This window comes from Lissotriton vulgaris, chromosome 3_1, assembly GCF_964263255.1.
Source record: "Lissotriton vulgaris chromosome 3_1, aLisVul1.2, whole genome shotgun sequence".
Classification (NCBI taxonomy): Eukaryota; Metazoa; Chordata; class Amphibia; order Caudata; family Salamandridae; genus Lissotriton; species Lissotriton vulgaris.
In genome coordinates, this window is record NC_141689.1 from 866,734,480 (window position 1) to 866,753,399 (window position 18,920).

At 40.9% G+C, this 18,920-nt stretch overlaps 1 protein-coding gene across 3 annotated transcripts in view; it reads left to right on the forward strand.

Moving 5' to 3' along the window:
- FANCC (FA complementation group C) overlaps positions 1-18,920 on the forward strand; it is a 1,396,321-nt gene that overhangs the window by 105,860 nt on the left and 1,271,541 nt on the right. For all 3 annotated transcript variants that reach the window (XM_086961183.1, XM_086961186.1, XM_086961184.1), the window contains one exon: positions 671-755. In XM_086961183.1, coding sequence (XP_086817309.1) covers positions 671-755 — 85 coding nt within the window. The remainder of the gene's footprint in view (positions 1-670; positions 756-18,920) is intronic.

The window sequence follows — 18,920 nt, forward strand, 5'->3', positions numbered from 1 at the left end:
ACTATTTATGTGAACAACTACGTGTTGCAGTGACGAAACGATGGGAAGTGTTTGAAGTCTCTTTCAAAGATCGTGAGATTTAAAGGAACCATAAAATTATCTGCTAATTAAGAAAATCATCATGGAAGATTATTGAAGGTAGAAGTGAGATGGGAGCAGTGAATTATGTCTGAACAGATTTCACATACCTACTCCAAAATTTAAAGGAAGGTGCCTCACTCCCTTCAACCAAGTTTTTTAAGTGTGTTTAGAACAAAAAGAATTTTAGAAGAGTGGCTGAATATTCATTTGTCCTGATGAAGACAAAAAATATTGTCGAAACGCGTTGACAGATACAGCCCAGTCATCCAGAATCAGGGATAATTTTTATTGCTAATTGTTGATGAAATCTTGTGATTTTCTAAAGAAGGATTATATCAAGAACTACTAGCTTTTATTGTGTATATCATGTATACAGATCTATATGTATTTATTCATTTTTAATAACAGAATTAAAAATTATTTTTTGATATCATTACAGTTCATTGCGTTATTTTCATGATTTGTTTTTGTATAATGTGTTTTTAAAAAAAAGCCAGTTCTTGTTTTGTAAGTCTGCCTGGGCATATACCTTTGCACAAAAAAAAGTATATTTTGCTTTATTTATAATTTCTCTAATTTTCTCTTACAGAATTTCACAGCAGCAATCAAGAGGTTCCCTTTAATTGGCCAGCTGCTGGGAAGACTATGCTGGAATACAGTTGTTGTTGCATCTGGTAAGAATGTTTGTGTTCATTAACAGCAGCCATTATTGGTCCTTTTGCTAAGGCGCCCTGATGATCAAAGGTGGCAGGGCTTTAACTAGGTGGTAGGTGGATAGGAGGATGCTTTTTTAAGACGTGGTTTTTTAAAGACATCCTCAGTGATGTACTGTTGGTCAGGGTGATGACCCTCTAATTTACTTTTGGCAGAAGGGGACTGGTGATATGTAAATACAGGGATATCTGTTTGTCCCCAGGCCATTTCCCTTCGATTTCTTTGCACTTTTAGGGTCGTAGGAGTGGAGTGTTTCAGCTGTCCATAGGGTGATATCCCTTCAGGGCTTGTACTTTCATCCGTTTGGGGCGGAGTGGTTGCTTGGGTGCCTGACTTATTTCTGGAATTTCTTTCATGTCTGGCAGATTGTGGCTTTTTTTGGGTCTGTTGCTTTATTTGAGACGCTGGCCTGTTTTTGGACTGAGGGGATTGCTTGCTTAATGCCAGTTATGCTGACTATCTGAAGGGCAGCAATGAAGGACCTCCACTCTGTTTGGGCAAGCTACTGCATGGTGCCCCAACTTTGCTGTAGGGTCTTCAATTATGTATCCCCAGTTCGCATCCTCGTGTTCTTTGATCTACCTCTCTCCATTTGCCTTCTGGAGTACGGTGGAGAGCTGTCCTTGTGATGGAGTCTTGTTCTCGTCTTATGGTGTGTCCTATCCTTCTTCTTCGTTTTCTCATACTGATGGTGTCCATGCTCACTTGCTTGCATCTAGTGACCAGTTCCTGGTTGGAGATGATTCGCTGCCGAAAAATGTGGAAGATTTTCTCAGGTTACTGGTGTGGAAGGATGACAGTTTGGTGATGTCGCTTTTTGTCATCGACCAACATTCTGATCCATACAAGAGTGTGAACAGAATGAAGCTCTGGTAAAGCCTCAGTTTAGTGTTCGAACTGTACTGTGATAACCTCCACACATGGTTCATCACCTTGAAGGCATTGCTGGCCTTCTTCAGCCTGCTTATGATGTCAATGCCTGCCCCTCCATTGTGTCTGATAGTACTGCCTACATAGATGAACTCTTCAGTCAAGACTAGGTCTTCTCCATCCACCCTGTTTGGTGAAGGGCTTGGGCTGTTGAGTGCACTGACTCCTCATTTCTTTGTAGTAATCTTCAGGCTCACTTGCTGTGCCATATGGGGACATAGGTAATATAAGTTCAATTTTGTGAATCGCAGTTTTTTCCGATATTTGCATGAAGCTAGGATAATGACATAACATGCAATTTGTTGGCAGTGGCTAAGCTGCAGCTGTGCTGAATGATCTGAAAACACATGATGCAGATATAGAGGAGTGTGACAAATGCACATTGTAGGGAGTGGCAACACAGCTGATAGTTGGAGGGAAGGATGGTATATGCATCTTGCAAATGTAGTTCAAACTGAAAATTTTACTAAACCTACTTGGAAGTTTATTTGTATAGAACTGAGGCTTGAATCATCAAATTCAGTAGCATAATTGTACTCCTCAATAACAGTGGATTTGCAAAACATGAAGGTTTTATTAATACATTAGTAAAGTTACGAACTCAAATCAATCAATTTAGTCATAAATCAATGCTCACCTGGTTAGGTTACAGTATAAGTAAATGTAGTCCAGCCAAACCAAGCAGCAAACGGGAAGTCAAGTTAATAATAAATAGAGAAAACCTATTCTAAAGAGCATAGTATCCCTTGAAGGGAAACTCCCTAATGCAAACTAAAGTTGCGGGCAAAGTCGGAGAAATTCATAAGCATCAGATGTCAGCAAATATAGTACCAAATGAAGGTTCTAATCAGTATGAGAAGAATTGTGCTTAATCTAAAAATTAACTCAACGACCATAAATAAAAAGAGGATTAAATCTCGAATAAAGGGAAAACGTTGTCCGCCTGCAAGTGTGGGCAGAAGTAAGTCTAACTGTCCAATATCAAAGTGCAAAATTAAATCATGAAATGCAACAGAAATATACAACTCCTAAGGTTCCCACAAAGGAAATAACCAATAAAACTTAATATTCACAATGTTCCTGGCATCAGCCCACTACTCACAAATAATACAATGTAGAATTTTCTATCACTGTGGCCTTCATCGATATGGCACAGCGGAGGATTCTTCTTCTTTGGCTCCTTTTTCACGCAGCTGCTGAGAACCATCATCCAACTTGTTAAAATGCAACACCAATGACCTTCCCATAGAACTCTAACAATATAAGATGGTGGGAATTCTTAGTGCCTGGAAAGAGAGAAAAGTTATGCACATCAAGTAAAAATACATTTCATTTAACACAGATCCTGTCGTCTGACGCCTATAATGCCGCCTGCTTTGTTCATGTGAACACACTGTAACTATGGTTAACTGCTAATGTAAAAATCATTCATAATTAGTCTAAATATAAAATCATATGGGCATACGTGTAAGCAATGACTTTATGTGTTATATAGCAACGTGTCATTAAATAGAAATGTAAAAATAGTGACACTGCATTATCAATTTCCCCCCTCTGATGGCTCGCAGAGCTGACACAAAACATTCACAATTTTCCCTTCATGCAGCTTCAGAACTAGTTGTCTACTTTTGCTATTTACATCTAGATTTCTCCAGCTTTTTTAATTCATCATAAACACAGCACTGCCTATCCAGTTATTGCTCCTCTCATTTCCTTTTCAACCCCTTGTTTTCTGCTGATCTATCTCCTCCTTTTTGCTCTGAAACGTCCTTGGCCTTCATAAGTTTAAAAACCTACTCCATAGAGAAAAACAAATCACACAAACTGCAATAACGGTCCAAATATAGAGTCTAAATATCCAGTACCAATCTTGCTAAACCATTTGCCTACACAGCATAACATATTTCCCCAATCGCTCCCCAGGTATCTTTTGTGTCCAACTCTTTAGGGCTTTGGATAGTCTTATTATATTTCTTACATACTTGTTGACCTTCCTCCTGTTATGTGGCACATTGTTGGACACGTAACGTTTTTCCCCAATAACCTAATTTTTGTACATAATATACCTTGGGGTACTAAGTAGCAGCTAGGAAGCTTGAAATAAGCATTCTTTGAAACACATAATAGCAAAAAACGAATCTATAGATCCTAAAACCTCAAATCTATGTGGGTATTCACTCCAATCCACCATCTGGGAATGCCAAACATTTTCCTTTCTTCTCCTGAAACATAACTTTCCTTGCTGCTACCAATCTAAGATCAATTTTGGTTGCACTCCAGCTAATCTATACTTTTTCTTCCTTTCCCACGCTACCCTAGATTCACCTTTTCTTCTCTTTGCTGTCTGTGCAAATTCTTCTTGCCTGTCCTCCAAATCGTACATAGAATCTTTTTCAACTTTATTCAACTTGCAGGTCAGATTTGTCTGGGGGCTTGTGCAGTATCGAGCTTAAATTGGGACCCAAAGAAGTGCCACACAGTATCCATGGTGTTAACATTAGCATAAAGGTTGAAATGTTTGTACATGGGCACCTCTGAATGAACTAGGTCATTATTTTTAAAATATTCAAAATTACCGATGATATAAAAGACTCAAGATTATAGTACAGGATAAGCAATACCATAACTAAGGGATATGATAATAGGTGATACCATCAGCTACAGATGCGGGCTAATGGGTGTATACATAGCAATCCTTTTCATGCACTAAACTGCAACACTCAAGCAAAAGATTGAACACAACATTTGATGGGAAATTGCCCTCAGAATTCTCTGTATGACCCGATAGTTTCAGTCGAAGTCCGTGAGAGTGAAGAAGAGCCCAGATTAGAAGCAAAGCGGTTCCCGTTTCCGCGATTTTCCTGCATTTTCCATTCATCTTAAGAGCAAACGCTTACGCTGTGCCCTGACATTCGCAATCAACCTTCCAAGTAACCGTCGCTGAAAAGCTTCTATGAAATTACTTGTCCCAGCACCCGTAGTCACCATTCTTTCCATTCTCGGGATAACATCCCAGCAGTAGGATTTCGCCCCTGAGGAAGGGTACCTCCGGGTCCCGAAATGCATTTGGCTTCGATTTTCAAGATTATCAACTTACATCATTCAGTGTATTATTCATGATCAATGCATTTGAAATGCCCAGAGACATGTAAAGAGAATATATGTTGCATAAAAAGTTTTATTTACATGTAAATATAGATCCATTGTTCTTCAGAATGTATAGACAAACATTAATATACATGAGTATAATGTATTAATGTATACATGTTGCACAAAAGTTCTATGAATTAAATAATAGAACGAGAAACTACACATTATTTATTGAGTTTTGATTAACATGAACAGTAGTTTTTCTTAAATTGTTGGAAAATGAGTTTTCCAGTTGGAACAGTGCGCACTACAAGTAGGTTTTCTCCTACTTAGCCGTCTATTCACTCCAATCCACCATCTGGGAATGCCAAACATTTTCCTTTCTTCTCCTGAAACATAACTTTCCTTGCTGCTACCAATCTAAGATCAATTTTGGTTGCACTCCAGCTAATCTATACTTTTTCTTCCTTTCCCACGCTACCCTAGTTTCACCTTTTCTTCTCTTTGCTGTCTGTGCAAATTCTTCTTGCCTGTCCTCCAAATCGTACATAGAATCTTTTTCAACTTTATTCAACTTGCAGGTCAGATTTGTCTGGGGGCTTGTGCAGTATCGAGCTTAAATTGGGACCTAAAGAAGTGCCACACAGTATCCATGGTGTTAACATTAGCATAAAGGTTGAAATGTTTGTACATGGGCACCTCTGAATGAACTAGGTCATAATTTTTAAAATATTCAAAATTACCGATGATATAAAAGACTCAAGATTATAGTACAGGATAAGCAATACCATAAATAAGGGATATGATAATAGGTGATACCATCTGCTACAGATGCGGGCTAATGGGTGTATACATAGCAATCCTTTTCATGCACTAAACGGCAACACTCAAGCAAAAGATTGAACACAACATTTGATGGGAAATTGCCCTCAGAATTCTCTGTATGTAATAAGGACGGGTGAAGTCTAGGCTGCTCCACTACATGAGAAATGTTAGGAGGCTTAACTTTCGGAGAAACTTGCTCTGTAGAGGAACTCAATTTAATTAATAAGCGGACTATGAATCTAATCGAAATAATTGATACTATGACCTCTATTGCTGTACGTTCATTTCGCGAAAAGCTCAACATGGCTTCTCGTGACACAGAAAGGAAAAATGCAAGACTCAAAAATAACATAAAACAATCTGACTGGTTGTTTACACTTTCTGCAAATTAGTAAAACTGGTGACTTATTCACTATGGATATCAAATTCAATTGCTTTAAAGTCAATCCCTAACCCTACGTCAGTCTTCTAAATTGGCACTCCTACTTTTCTACTGGAGCCTTGGCCCTAAATATCATCACTAAGTTCAGTTCAAAGGTTCAGTCATTCGTCAAAATCAAAAATCTGTTGTAGTTTGACAGCTTTATAATCATAGAGGCTTTTCAAAAACAGTTTGTCGATTTTCACTTATATGTTTTCAAGTCAGCTACACTTTCAGCAAATTATGTCCTTAAGGGAGCAGAGAACCTCTGATTAGGTACCCGAGTTCTTCTTGATCTCTTTGCCACTGGCTGTTTGAGATGACTGTCACTTTGCTCACTTGTCTCGGTCTCCTTGTTGAAGGTGTCCGGGATGCGTTCTTCAGACACAGAAACTCAAAATCTTTCAGCCCTCCTTAGTTATCTTTCGTGTCTTAGCTCCTCTCTGTTTGAAATGCTTATCCCCTCCCCAGGCTCAGAGTTTACACTTGCAGCTTCTTCAGTTCGGGCCACTGTGAATACTTTTGGCTCATTCACCAGAGGCTGGGACTGCGGTCATGGCACTGTTCTTGCCTTGATAAGGAAGTTGCCAACTCAACATTGTAAGAGACCGTATGCACCACATCAGCGAGGCCTTTTCAGTTGTCAAGAACCATATCATCTGTAATATTCACTAGCACATTTGCTGGCAGTGTATGATTTCTCATAGCTCTGTCTATGAGGATTTCATGGGGGGACAATCCTGCCCTCTGATCTGGAATACTTTTCAGACTCATCAGTACCACTGAAGGGTTTCAGGCTATTTCAAAGACGTGGATACACACACTTTGGCAAGACAAGGCTTCAGTGGTGCCATTCATCTGCTTCACTATGCCTGATGCTTCAGGTCTGTAACTACAGTGGAACACCTCTGATCTACTTGTAAGGCTGCACACAGATATTTCATCACCTCATTTTTTTAAGTGACTACCACAATCTGATGCTAGAGAAAATGGGAAATCAATTCTATCAGCAATATTTTGCCCGCAGTAAGAATGTAATTTCTCCTAGCGGGGTATGCATTCACTCATCAGGAAAAGAGACAAACCGCCACCAAAATATAGCAGAGCCAATTGCATACAGGCTTTTCAAAGACGCTAAGCAGCATGCGATTAAAAGGAGCACCAGATCTTCTATGTGGCTTGTGAGAACTACAGTTTGCCTCTGTGCATTTAACCGTTGACATGAGGCACATCAATTACATAATTCAGCTGAAACAATATGGAGCTGGAGGTTAGACCAGTGAGTACGAAGTGTGCGGGCAAGACTGTAAGACTGTAAGGTCATTGAGAAGATCTCTCTTGATGTTTTCAGTTTTTAGATTAAAGAAAGCGGAGAATTCGTCACACATGGGTTGGGTGCTAGAGGTATCTTGTAGTTGTTTAGGTTCATGCTTAGATCGGGAATTGATTAATTCAAAAAGTTTTTGGGGACGATTTCTTGCTTGATCTAATTGGCGAGAGAAAAATTTGGCTTTAGTGCGTTTGATCTTTCTATAGTAATCCTTTCTCTTATTCCTTAGAATTTTAAGGTGCTTGGAAGATGGGACTGATCTCCAAATGCGTTCCAAAGTTCTAAGAGCACGTCTGTCATCGTTCAGCAGGTCATTGAACTAGGGTTTAGAGTTTTTCGAGGAGACTCTCTTTAATTCAGAGGAGCAACCTCATTGAGAACCGTAGACATTGAGTTAGGTAGTGGTTGGTGAGGTCATGAACGGAGGAGAGGCCATCTGGAGGCTGGAGTAAGTTATGGGAGTGGATGGGCAAAGTGTTGGGCTTGAGTTTTTTCAAGTCTCTTTTCCATATCTTTGGTTTAATGGATTGGGCTGCGTTGAGTTTCACGGTTTCCCTGATGAAGAAAGTAATGATATGGTGGTCTGACCAATTACAGGCGAGGATTGAGTCAAGCTGAATGGAGTTGTTTTTGGAAATTATTAAGTCTAGTATTGCACCTTTGTTGTGTGTGTGGGGCTGTTGCAAATTTGGGTGAGGTCAAGTGCGCGGATGACGTTTTTGAGACTGTTGACCATTGAGTCGTTAATGTCATTCCAATGGAGATTGAAGTTGCCTAGGAATATTTGAGAGTTTTGACGTCCGGTGGTCGTTGTGACCATGTCCATGAAGGTCAGGTTATCACGAGGTGGATGATATGTGATGTGTAGGGAGCATACTGAGGAGTCATTACTGGTGATGTCGATGCACATGTATTCACAAGAGGAGAGTGTGGGGGATAAGGCTCTATTTACTGAGATGGTGCTCCTGTGTATGCATGCTATTCCTCCCCCAGTTTTTTCGTTTCCTTCGAGTCTGATGATGTCGTAGTTTAGTGGTACCAGAATGTCCAAGAGGGGTGAGGAGGATTCAGTTAGCCGTCTCTGTTAGCACAAGCAAGTCAAGCTCATGAGAGATGATGAGGTCGGCGCAAACCTTTAGTTAGGGCACATTTTTAAACAAAAATGACTATTCTTATTGAACCCTACTTGATAATCGTGAATAAGCCTTTCCATCACTGGCTCCTAACAAGGTTCCATTTTATTATGATTAATTTTTCACTGGGTGACCTCCCGGGGTGATGTAAACCTGAGGACACAGAACCCTGTCAATGGGACAATTTTTCACCCCAGGATACTCTACATTTCATGATGTTCTGTCACTTTTATACGGATATTCGCGTGAAGTTTTTAATCCCTATTTTGAGAGGAATGGGTTTTTTACAGGTCAGACCAGCATTAGTCTATTTGCAGATTCTTAGGAATCCTTGGGATATTTCTAATATTGCGTGTTTTCTTGTTGCTGCTGTGAGGCTCAAGAAAAACAGAAATCCTATGATGAACATTGTCTAAATCCTATTGATATTTATGGAAATTTTAAATTCTGAGATATTTGGATACGATGAATTTTATAAGTGTTATTTTATATATTCTGTTCAAATGTTTTTATAATTGTCTTGTGTTTGTTGTGTATTGTACTTTTATGATTTTAATTAATTAAATAAAGTGGATTGAACCAGTATGAGTCTATGTTAGTACTGTTAGGCATCACCCTTCACTATAGGAGCAATACAGGATAAAAAGTTTGTCATAATCAGGCATTCCTAGAGCCGGGGAGCGGCGGTCTTTCTCTCAGGTCGAGTAAGGTATCCCTCCATTTGTTGTTCCATGGTAGTGGATCATTCACATTCTTGTGTGTAAGCCTCTTTAGAGACTTTGGCTTTAGGGAAAAGTTACGAATCCACTGATGACAGTAGCCCACCGTTCCCAGAAACATCCTGACCTTTCTCTGCATCTGGGGAAGGTTTATTTACATGACAGAGATTCTTTCTTGAGACACTTGTCTTATTCCTTTCTCAAAGCGATGTCCTAGATACAGGACTTTTTCTGGCAGTACTGCAACTTGGTTGAGGGACATTCTATGTCCATTTTCTTCCAAATGATTCAAGAGGCAATAGTACCTTGTCTGTGTGCCTCTTGTGTTGGCAACACCACAAATAGGTTGTTGATATATTGAACCAGGACTGAGGTACACGACAATTGTAGTGTCTCCAGATTCTTTTTTCAATATCTGGTTGAAGATTGAGGGGCTTTCTGTATACCCTTGAAGAACTCAGCACCTTGCCACAACTCTAGTGTGGAACAGGAGTGAAAAGTGGTACTGGCTGTCCTCATGCAACGGAATGAAAAAGAATGCTTGGCATAGGTCGATGACTGTGAAGTATTCAGCATTGCAGGGTGCCTGGAACAATATCTCAGCAGGATTCGGTACCACAGGACCACATGGGATGACAATGTTATTGATCTTTCACAAGTGTTGCATGACCTGCCTCTTCTTATTTGGTTTCTGTATGCCAATAATCAGGAGTTACATGGACTCCCTAAGATCTCCTTTTACATGCTTTGCTCCAACATGGATTCAATCACAGGAGTAATCCAAGCCACCAGCTTTGGTGAGAGGTTGTATTGGAGAGTTTGAAGAATTGAAATTCTGCATTTGGTTTTATAGTAATTTTCACGGATTCTAAATCTTTGATCTGGCCAATATCTTTGCCAGTATAATCCTAGACTTCCTCTATCACAGAATTCTTTAAGTCCTGGGCAAGTCTTCCTTTGTCAAAACAGGGCGCAGATGAAAACAGGGAAGGGCCGGCATATAGGTGCTCAGTTTAAAGTCTGCATCCTCATCGTATGTTTGAAGCTTGAAGCCATCCGGTGTAGAGTAATTCACAGAATTGAGTTTACTCAAAAGGTCCCTACCTAATAGGTTAACTGGGATAGAATCACATAGCACAAATTGGAGGTCCTGTTCAAAGGGACTTTAACTGAAACAGGATTCACAATGTGTTTATTGGAGAGATCAAGAACTTGGACTTGTTTTCCAGAGAGGAGTAGGTTTGAGACTTCCACTATCCTTAAAGTAGAAAGGATAGGACTGGTGTCAATCAAAAGTTGATGCTGATGGCTATTCACCTCTCCATCTACGTGGCCGTTCTGGTCTACCTCAAATACTGCACCAAGCACACAATCTTCCTCCCCTCTCAGACACCGTCATTGTGATTGATCAGATCCTAAATCTCCAAAGCTATTGAAGACCAGGAACTGATGAAGGTTGTCAGTATTTAGGAAGGGGTCCTGTTGAATTTTGGGATTTGGGTTTGTGTCAAACCTCGGGGTATTCAGATTATGTTGCAATAACGGGACTTGAGACATAGTACGGTTCTGAGGTCTTGGCATTTTCTTGTTTGGAGCTGGCACAGCATTCACATTTGATATCTGACCATCTGGTTGCATTTGATTTGGATCCTGCATGCTCACCTCCAGTGGCCCAACTTGTTACAATAATGGGGCATTATCTTTACCCTGCATCATCTGACCCTCACCATGATGTGCAATTTCCTGCATTCCAGTACCAACACCAGAACAATAACCAGAATTCGCCAAGTACATGCCATCTGAAATCCTTTCTGGGCTAACTTTGAGCCAACATGACTTTATCCTTGATTTTCTTCTGCTTTGCTTCTAAATCATCACTGCAGTACTTTGGATATCTCAAGATCTCATCTAAGGTGTTTTACTGCCAACACATCACGTTCTGCTGGATGTGTGAGCTAATTTCCGGAGGTAAACCAAGAGCAATCTGAGACACAAAAGTACTGAGATTTAATTGTCCAGGGTTTTCAATGCTACTATGCTGCCGGAAGGCCTACTTAGTCTTTCATAATAAGCATTCACTGACTTTTGGATGCTTGAATAGTTCTTGAGATCTTTAGTCTCTTTGTGGGGATCCTCTGTTTTCAAAAATGTAAGCACCTGATTATAATTGTCCATAGCAACTGTAGAAGGAGCATGCATTTGAGCAGCCCTTGCCAGTTCTGCATTCGGCCACTGCATGGCCACTTAGCCCACAAGTCGTGCAGAACAACAACGTCAAAGAAAGTATCCAAATCTTTCCAAAGCACCTTTGAAGTCTTCGCCAACCTATCGACTTGAGTGTACTAAAGGTTAGGATTTTCTCGCAGATTTTTTTATTTTTTTTATTTCACAAAATTTTTTATTGAGAGAGTTTGGTAGTGATATGAACAGAACAAATAATAGCAGATAAAGTCCATGGTACAAGTACATAATAAATCGAGAAGCGGTGAAGTAACATAATATGGAGTAAACATAACATGCGGGGGGGAAAAAAGTAAACAGGTAAATAAAGAAAATGACAATTAAGCATCAAGTCCGTACAACACGAAGGCATATGTCAGCAGGCAGATAGATCGGTCATATAGCACAGCAGGGTGAATCACAACCATCAAATGACATATTGAGAAATTGCTTGCCACAACAAAGTTTTAGGTGTCTCACGGAGGTTTGAAGAGATCAAAGTGAGCGTCAAGTGAGTCCCATACTTTCCTGTGTTGTGGGCGCCAGGGGTGAGAGGCAAGTGCAATGGTATCGGCACCCCTGAGGTTAGAAACCCAGTTGAGCCAATGGGGGAAGGAGGCTTTGGCTGTATTTTTCCAGTTGGACGTTATGACTTTAACCGCCGCCGTCAGTAAAAGATCAAGTAGGGCTTTGTCATTTTCATTTAAAGTGACAGCTTTGGAAGAACCCATAACTAGAGTAGCAAATTCTCTCGGGAGAGAAACGTGCAGGGCTTTGTTAACAAAGTCAAATATCCTGTCCCAGTATGTGGCAACCCGGGGGCATTTAAATATTAGATGTTCAAGGTCTCCTCCCGCTTCCAAACAGTTCCAGCAGGAGTCATTGTCTTTGATGTTGTGCAGAAAAAGTCTCCTGGGGGTCCAAAAGGCTTTGTGTAGGAGCCAGAATTTAGTTTGGGATAGAGTTGGGCTAATTTTGTGTCTTGTGGTCGATTCCCAAATTCTGGCCCACTCGTTATCAGATGTGGGAGTGGAGGAATATGATTCCCAATAGGATTGTAATGCAGAGACCAGGTTAGATGTCTGTGGTTTGATCATTTTGTACATTCTGGATACCTGGTGGCCAAGTCTATTAAGGGTGGATAAAAGGCCAGGGAGTGAGGGGGATGTGTTGCCCAAGTTTGCTTTGGTTAGGGCCACCTTAACTTGTAGAAAATAGTAGAAGTCAATGTTCTCGAGTTGAAATCTATCCTGTAATTCCTTGAATGTGAGTGGTGTTTGGCCCTCGTAGAGGTGGTGAGGGAAGTGTATTCCCTTCCTGATCCAAGAAGGATTATACAGCGGTTTACCTTTGTATGTTATAGTGTTATTCCGCCATAGAGATTCCCACTTTGAATTGCGAAATTGATGGGGTAGAGATTTACTTATATGGAGGAGGGAGTTCTTAGTGTTTTTAAATATGATATTAGAGTCGATATCGGGACGCACTTTGATGGTAAGGAGGGAGGAGGGGTCAAGGCCTTCCACTAGGGATTTTTCGATGTGTAACCACACGGGTGTGTAATCAGGCTGTGGTGTGAGCCAGATCGCACCTTGCCTGGCCAGGAAGGCGGTCTGGTAGAGTCTAAAGTCGGCCAGATTGACGCCACCCAAGGATTTATCTAGTCGTAGCTTTTTCATGCTGATCCTGGCTTTTTTCCCCTGCCAGAGGAAGGAGGTAATTACCTTATCCAGTTTTGAGTGGAAATCGTTAGAGAGCGTTAGGGGAAGCATCGAGCTCAGGTAATTGACCAATGGGGAGATCATCATTTTTATCGTCTCTATCCGACCCCACCATGTAATGAATCGCGGCGACCAACCATCCAAGATTCTTTTAATTTTCGCTAGTGTGGTCGATTCATTGTGCTTGAGTGTACTTAGTATGTTGTCGGTGAATTCTATTCCTAGGTACTTAATGACATCCGGTTGCCAGGCTAGACCTGAATTTCCAAGGACCTCTTTGGTAGTATGTACATTAAGGGGTTTAACTTCGGATTTGTCCTTGTTTAACTTATAGCCGGACAATGCCGAGTACTTACTGATGGAGGACATAAGCCCCTTAATTGATAGGGTTGGGTGTTCTGTGGCTATTAAGATGTCGTCGGCATATGCCGCTAGTTTTATCTGAGTGTTTCCGAATGTGACACCTGCGATGTCCTCATTTTTCTTGATGTCGGTGAGTAGTGGCTCAAGAGCCAGCAGAAATAGAGCCGGTGAAAGTGGGCAACCCTGTCTAGTTCCTTGGAATAGGCGGAACGGGTCAGAGAGTGTTCCATTAATAGATATACGGGCAGAGGGGGCGGAGTATAAGGCCATCACCATTTTAATGAAAGAGTTACCCAGATTGAATGCGCCCATACATTGCTGAAGAAATGGCCATGAGACTTTGTCGAATGCTTTCTCAGCATCTAGGGTTATTGCAACCATCGGCATTTTGCAGTTTTTCGCTTTTTCAAGTATGTGGCATAGGAGTCTGGTGTTGTCATTCGACATCCTGTGTTTCAAAAATCCTACTTGTGACGGACTTATCAATTTGGGCAGCACGGCGTTTAGTCTAGTTGCTAAGATCTTGGCATAGATCTTGCAGTCAATATTTATAAGTGAAATGGGGCGGTAATTTTTTGTCTGGAGGGGATCTTTCCCTTCCTTGGGTATAACAATTATTGTGGCTTCACTCATCGAGGGAGAGATACTCCCACTGGAGGCGGTGGAGTTGAACACGGTTTGGAGTGTCGGGGAGAGTTGGCTGTCAAAGGCTTTGTAGAAAGAGGCAGAGAAGCCATCAGGGCCCGGGGCTTTGTTGCTTTTGAGTGTTTTTATGGCCGTCGAGATTTCTGTGATGCTGATGGGGGACCCTAGATTTAATTCGTCTATCTCTGAGAGTCTGGGGAGGTCTAGGGCCTTTAGGTAATCTATACATGTCTGTGGGTCCAGGGGCTTATCATTCCTGTATAATTCTTCGTAAAATTGCTTAAAGGTATCAAGAATCTTGGACTGGTTGGTGTGCGTATTATTAGCGGGATCTTTTATAGAGGATATGGTTGTTAGTTTCTGCTTGTGTTTAAGGTAGGAGGCCAACAGCTTCCCGGCTCTGTTTCCCTCACACAGCTTCAAGGCTTTGAAGCGGTTGATCCACACGCCTGCTCTCTTGCTCACAATGGAATTATACTCGTATTTCTTTTTTATGAGTTGGTCAAGGGGTTTGGAGTCTTGAGGATTGGTTTTGTGTAAGGATTCTAGTGATCTGATCTCCTGCTCCAATTGCTCCAGTTCTTTGTTTATCGCTTTGTTGGCTCTGGTTCTTATATTAATAATAACTCCACGGATCGTGGCTTTGAGTTTCTCGCAGATTTTTAAACTTGATTTGTAAATGTGAAAAGATTCCCACGACTCCAAGGTACATGAAAATAAGCCCCCCTATGTACTTTTTCTCAATGGCTATGTCCTAACCTCTGACTCACTGTTGCTAGCTTCCCCATGTGGCCCTCCAGTATTACGGTCCTTTTTTTTTTTTCTTCCTCACTTTATTATCCTACTGCTCTTTGGTCTTTTGAGTTCCATCCTTTTCTGGATGCTTCCAACTAATTCCCTCAAATGCAATTTAAAACTAGTCATTTGCATATTGTTCAGAGTTTGCTCAGTCACAAACATCCTAAAGTTCTTTTGGAAAGTTGGACTCTTAAATAAATCAGCTATTTTTGCTTTGTTTCTTGAGTCTTACATGCACGCCTAGCAGCTTCTCTACATTGGAACAGCAGTTCTTCCTTTTTGTACCTATTTCTAAATTCCAACTTCAGTGTTCCCTTCAAGATCTCATCAGACTCTTAGTTTTCACAACATCCAACGCCATCACCAGTGTCTTTGTTTTCTGGGGTACCTGATTCAGAACTTTCATCAGCCTCAACAACTGTTTCACTCACATTGGGAGTTGTTACCATTCGAGGTTATCCTCCGGGATTAACAGTAGCACTAATGCCTGGGACATCGGGGACAATTATGACCTGAGGTGCGACTGGATCTGGAGAGACAACAACTATCCTCAGAGTTACTAACAGTGGAGCTGGTATGACAGCAGGCAACCATGTATAATGGCCAACTCCAAGAGACTGTATTCTGCTGGTGCACTCGTACCTATGTCAACAATGGTTGAAGATCCTCCTACTGCCTGATTCCCTGCCCCTACTGGCTTAACACTGGTATATGGAAGAGGTACAGAAGCTAACAAATCTTCCAAAAAGTCATCACTAGAGTCAGTGTCACTAACTACATCCTCTGTACTTCAACCTCACCCCCTTCTTGCACTTTCGTTTTCTCTGTTCTTTCACTGGTTAGCACGAGGTACATTTTAACTCCCTCAATCATATTTTCACTCCGTGCTTGCTGTTCTGCATCCCACTTTACCTCCACCCAAACTGTTTTTATAGCCTCCGTCTGATATTTTGCCTTCTCTCCCATGCATTCAAATCTTATTATTTAACTGGTCTAGGTGAAGGTTTCATTTTATATAACACTCGTCTCAAATTGTAGATTATTCTCAGATTAAAGGTACCATATAGGCAAAGACCCTTCGTTTGCAGAGATCTCTTTACATTGTTTAAGCCGAATACATGTGTGTAAACTGACAGCCATTGTCATGTAATGTGTGTGAGCATGCCCTCAGGAGGGGTCTCCTCACCCTCACGGACAGGCATTGTCACATCATTACTAAAAAATTCTCTCAAATTCTTGGAAAATGTAATCTTTTCTCAAATTAACGGTGCAACACAACTTGTTGAAATGTACTTGAAATAACTGGTGATTCTCAGCAAATCACAAAGTAAAACGCAATAGCACCAATTTCCAATTTGAGAGTGACACCACAGACTGTCCACTCACATCATGGCACTCTTTAATGTAATGACCAATCCAAATGCGGTACACCCACCGATTGACCAATATCAGTGCAGCCCCCTATGATGCACCTCGCAGCCCTTCACAACAGCTCTCACTCAACAGTGATCAACTTTGCGTAAAAAAATTATTAAATAAAACAATAACTCTTGTCTATTCCACCAAAAGAAATTTGAAGCCACTCTAAGGGGACAGGGAAATAAAGCCATCCTGGTGCTATCACATATGAAGTGAAACCTCGACCAGGGGGAAATCACCCTAACTAGTGTTGTCTGCTTCTTTGCGCAAAAGAATTAACCAGACACCAGTGTTTAGTTAATACACCCCCATATTAGAAGTTAATACATACCTATCTTCTGGGCAGCCAGTAGTACCTCCCGGTCCGACACAACAAAGCGTAACAGATAAGTTGCAGCGTAATATACTCAATGCTTTATCCCGGATTCTTAGACTTCGACAAGTCTGATAACCAAAATATCAACTCTTGCAGGAGGTGCATTTCTCTTCATAGGCACAAGCAATATACTACAACAGGCAACATCACAAATATCACAACAAGATGGGTTAGGGAGGGAGGAAGAGGTGGGCACCACGGGAGGTGGCAAGAAAAGGAAAAAGTCAACATGAGAGTACTGAGAAATTAAGGGAATAAAATTAGGGTGGTTGTAAGTCATTTTAAGTTAATTGAATTAAATAACAGAAAAGGCAGCAGGGAATTATTTTCACGATGGGGTGGGTTAAATGTTTAGCCAGGAATGTGGCAGGTCTAAGCAGGAATAAGAGACAATTAGTTGCCTAAGAACTAAAACTGTATAATCCTCAGATAGTTAAATTATCTAAAACGCATATCTCCTATAAAGACCGCGGTTTATTAAAACAATTAGGGTTTGAAGTGATAGCGAGCTCGGCACAAAATGTTTCTATATGTGGGTGCGCTATCTTTAAGCATAAACGATTTAGAGCGGGAGTGGGTAAGACAATGTCTGATAAAGGGGGCAGATGGGTTATTGCACAGATGGAGATAGAAGTTAAAAATATATGTTTTCTGCTCACTGTATGGTCCCAACATAGATGAACCTACTATAATTGATGATGTAAATATGGAACTGCTGAATTGGGAGGGGTAACGGGTGGTAATGGGAGATTTTAATTGTATTATGGATTATGGGATAGGCACTACCAGGCGAGGGGCTTTTCAAAGGCTGCAGAAGACCCAGGCTGCAATTGGGGAGCTGGGTCGACTACACGTCATTAAGGATGTATGGAGGACACCACACCCAAATGTAGCAGGTTACATGTATTATTCTGCCTCATACAAGCTCTGCTCTAGGATTGACATGGCTTGGGTGTCAGATAAAATCTTGTGGTCAAGCATTATGGAAATCTGCCTGAGGGTTACCTCGGACCACAACCCTATCCTCCTCTTATTTAAGACCTCAACTGAGAATAAGGGACCTAGATTTTTTTCTTTTCCTAGATATCTGCTACTAGGTGAAGACTTTGTGGCTCAGACAAGGTAACATCTTAAGGATTTTTTTAAAATAAATATTGGGTCAGCTTCTCCCATCGCAGTATGGAACACATTTAAGGCAAGCATTAGGGGATTCACCCAGCAATACATCTAGAGGCAAAATAAGGAGCAGAAAAAGGCAACAGAAGTGATTATTACAGCTATTCGCACAACGGAAAGTCAACATGCGGAGGCAGTTTTGAGAGGTCTTAATAATGTATAGGAATTGGGGTATACCTTAATTGATCTGAGATCGGCACTGAAGAAGACATTCAGGGAGAAAGTATAGCAAAACTCAGTAAATATCGGCTATCTCAATATGAGAGTGGGGAAAATAGGTAAGATCCTTTCATTTAAGTTAGCAGATGATAGGGCTAAGACTCTTATAAAGACCATCAAGGGGTCTAATAATACATCGTATGAGGGCTCACAACCGATATTAGAACAGTTCGCGGACTATTATCAAGAGCTATATACTCCGGAGACTCAGCCAGAACAGGAAGATATTTCTAGGTATCTACAGAAAACTCATCGATAATTATGGGGGATGAAACATCTGACTCATTGGCAAGGGACATTACGATTGAAGAAATAAAATTGGCAGTTAGTGTTTTACCATCAGGCAAAGCGCGGGAGAAGATTTCATACCCTTGGAACTTTCATAAGATCTTTATTGATGAGTTACTACTATCATTTAGCCAGGTACTAAGATCTATTGGAATAGGGGGTAAGGTTCCCGAATCGTGAAATCACACAAATTGTCTTTTAAAAAAAACAGAGGACTAGTGCGGTCGTATCAACCAATTTCACTTATAAATACCGACGCAAAACTTTTTGCTAAGATCTTGGCGAGCCGCCTTGCTCCAATAATGCCTAGTCTGGTATCCCCTCATCAGCATGGGTTTATTCAAGGTAGAGACACCACTGCTCACGTAAATATGGATGTGACAGCTTTTGCTGTGGCAAATGTAAGGTCAACCGCACTCTGTATGATCCTGTTAGATGCTGAAAAAGCGTTT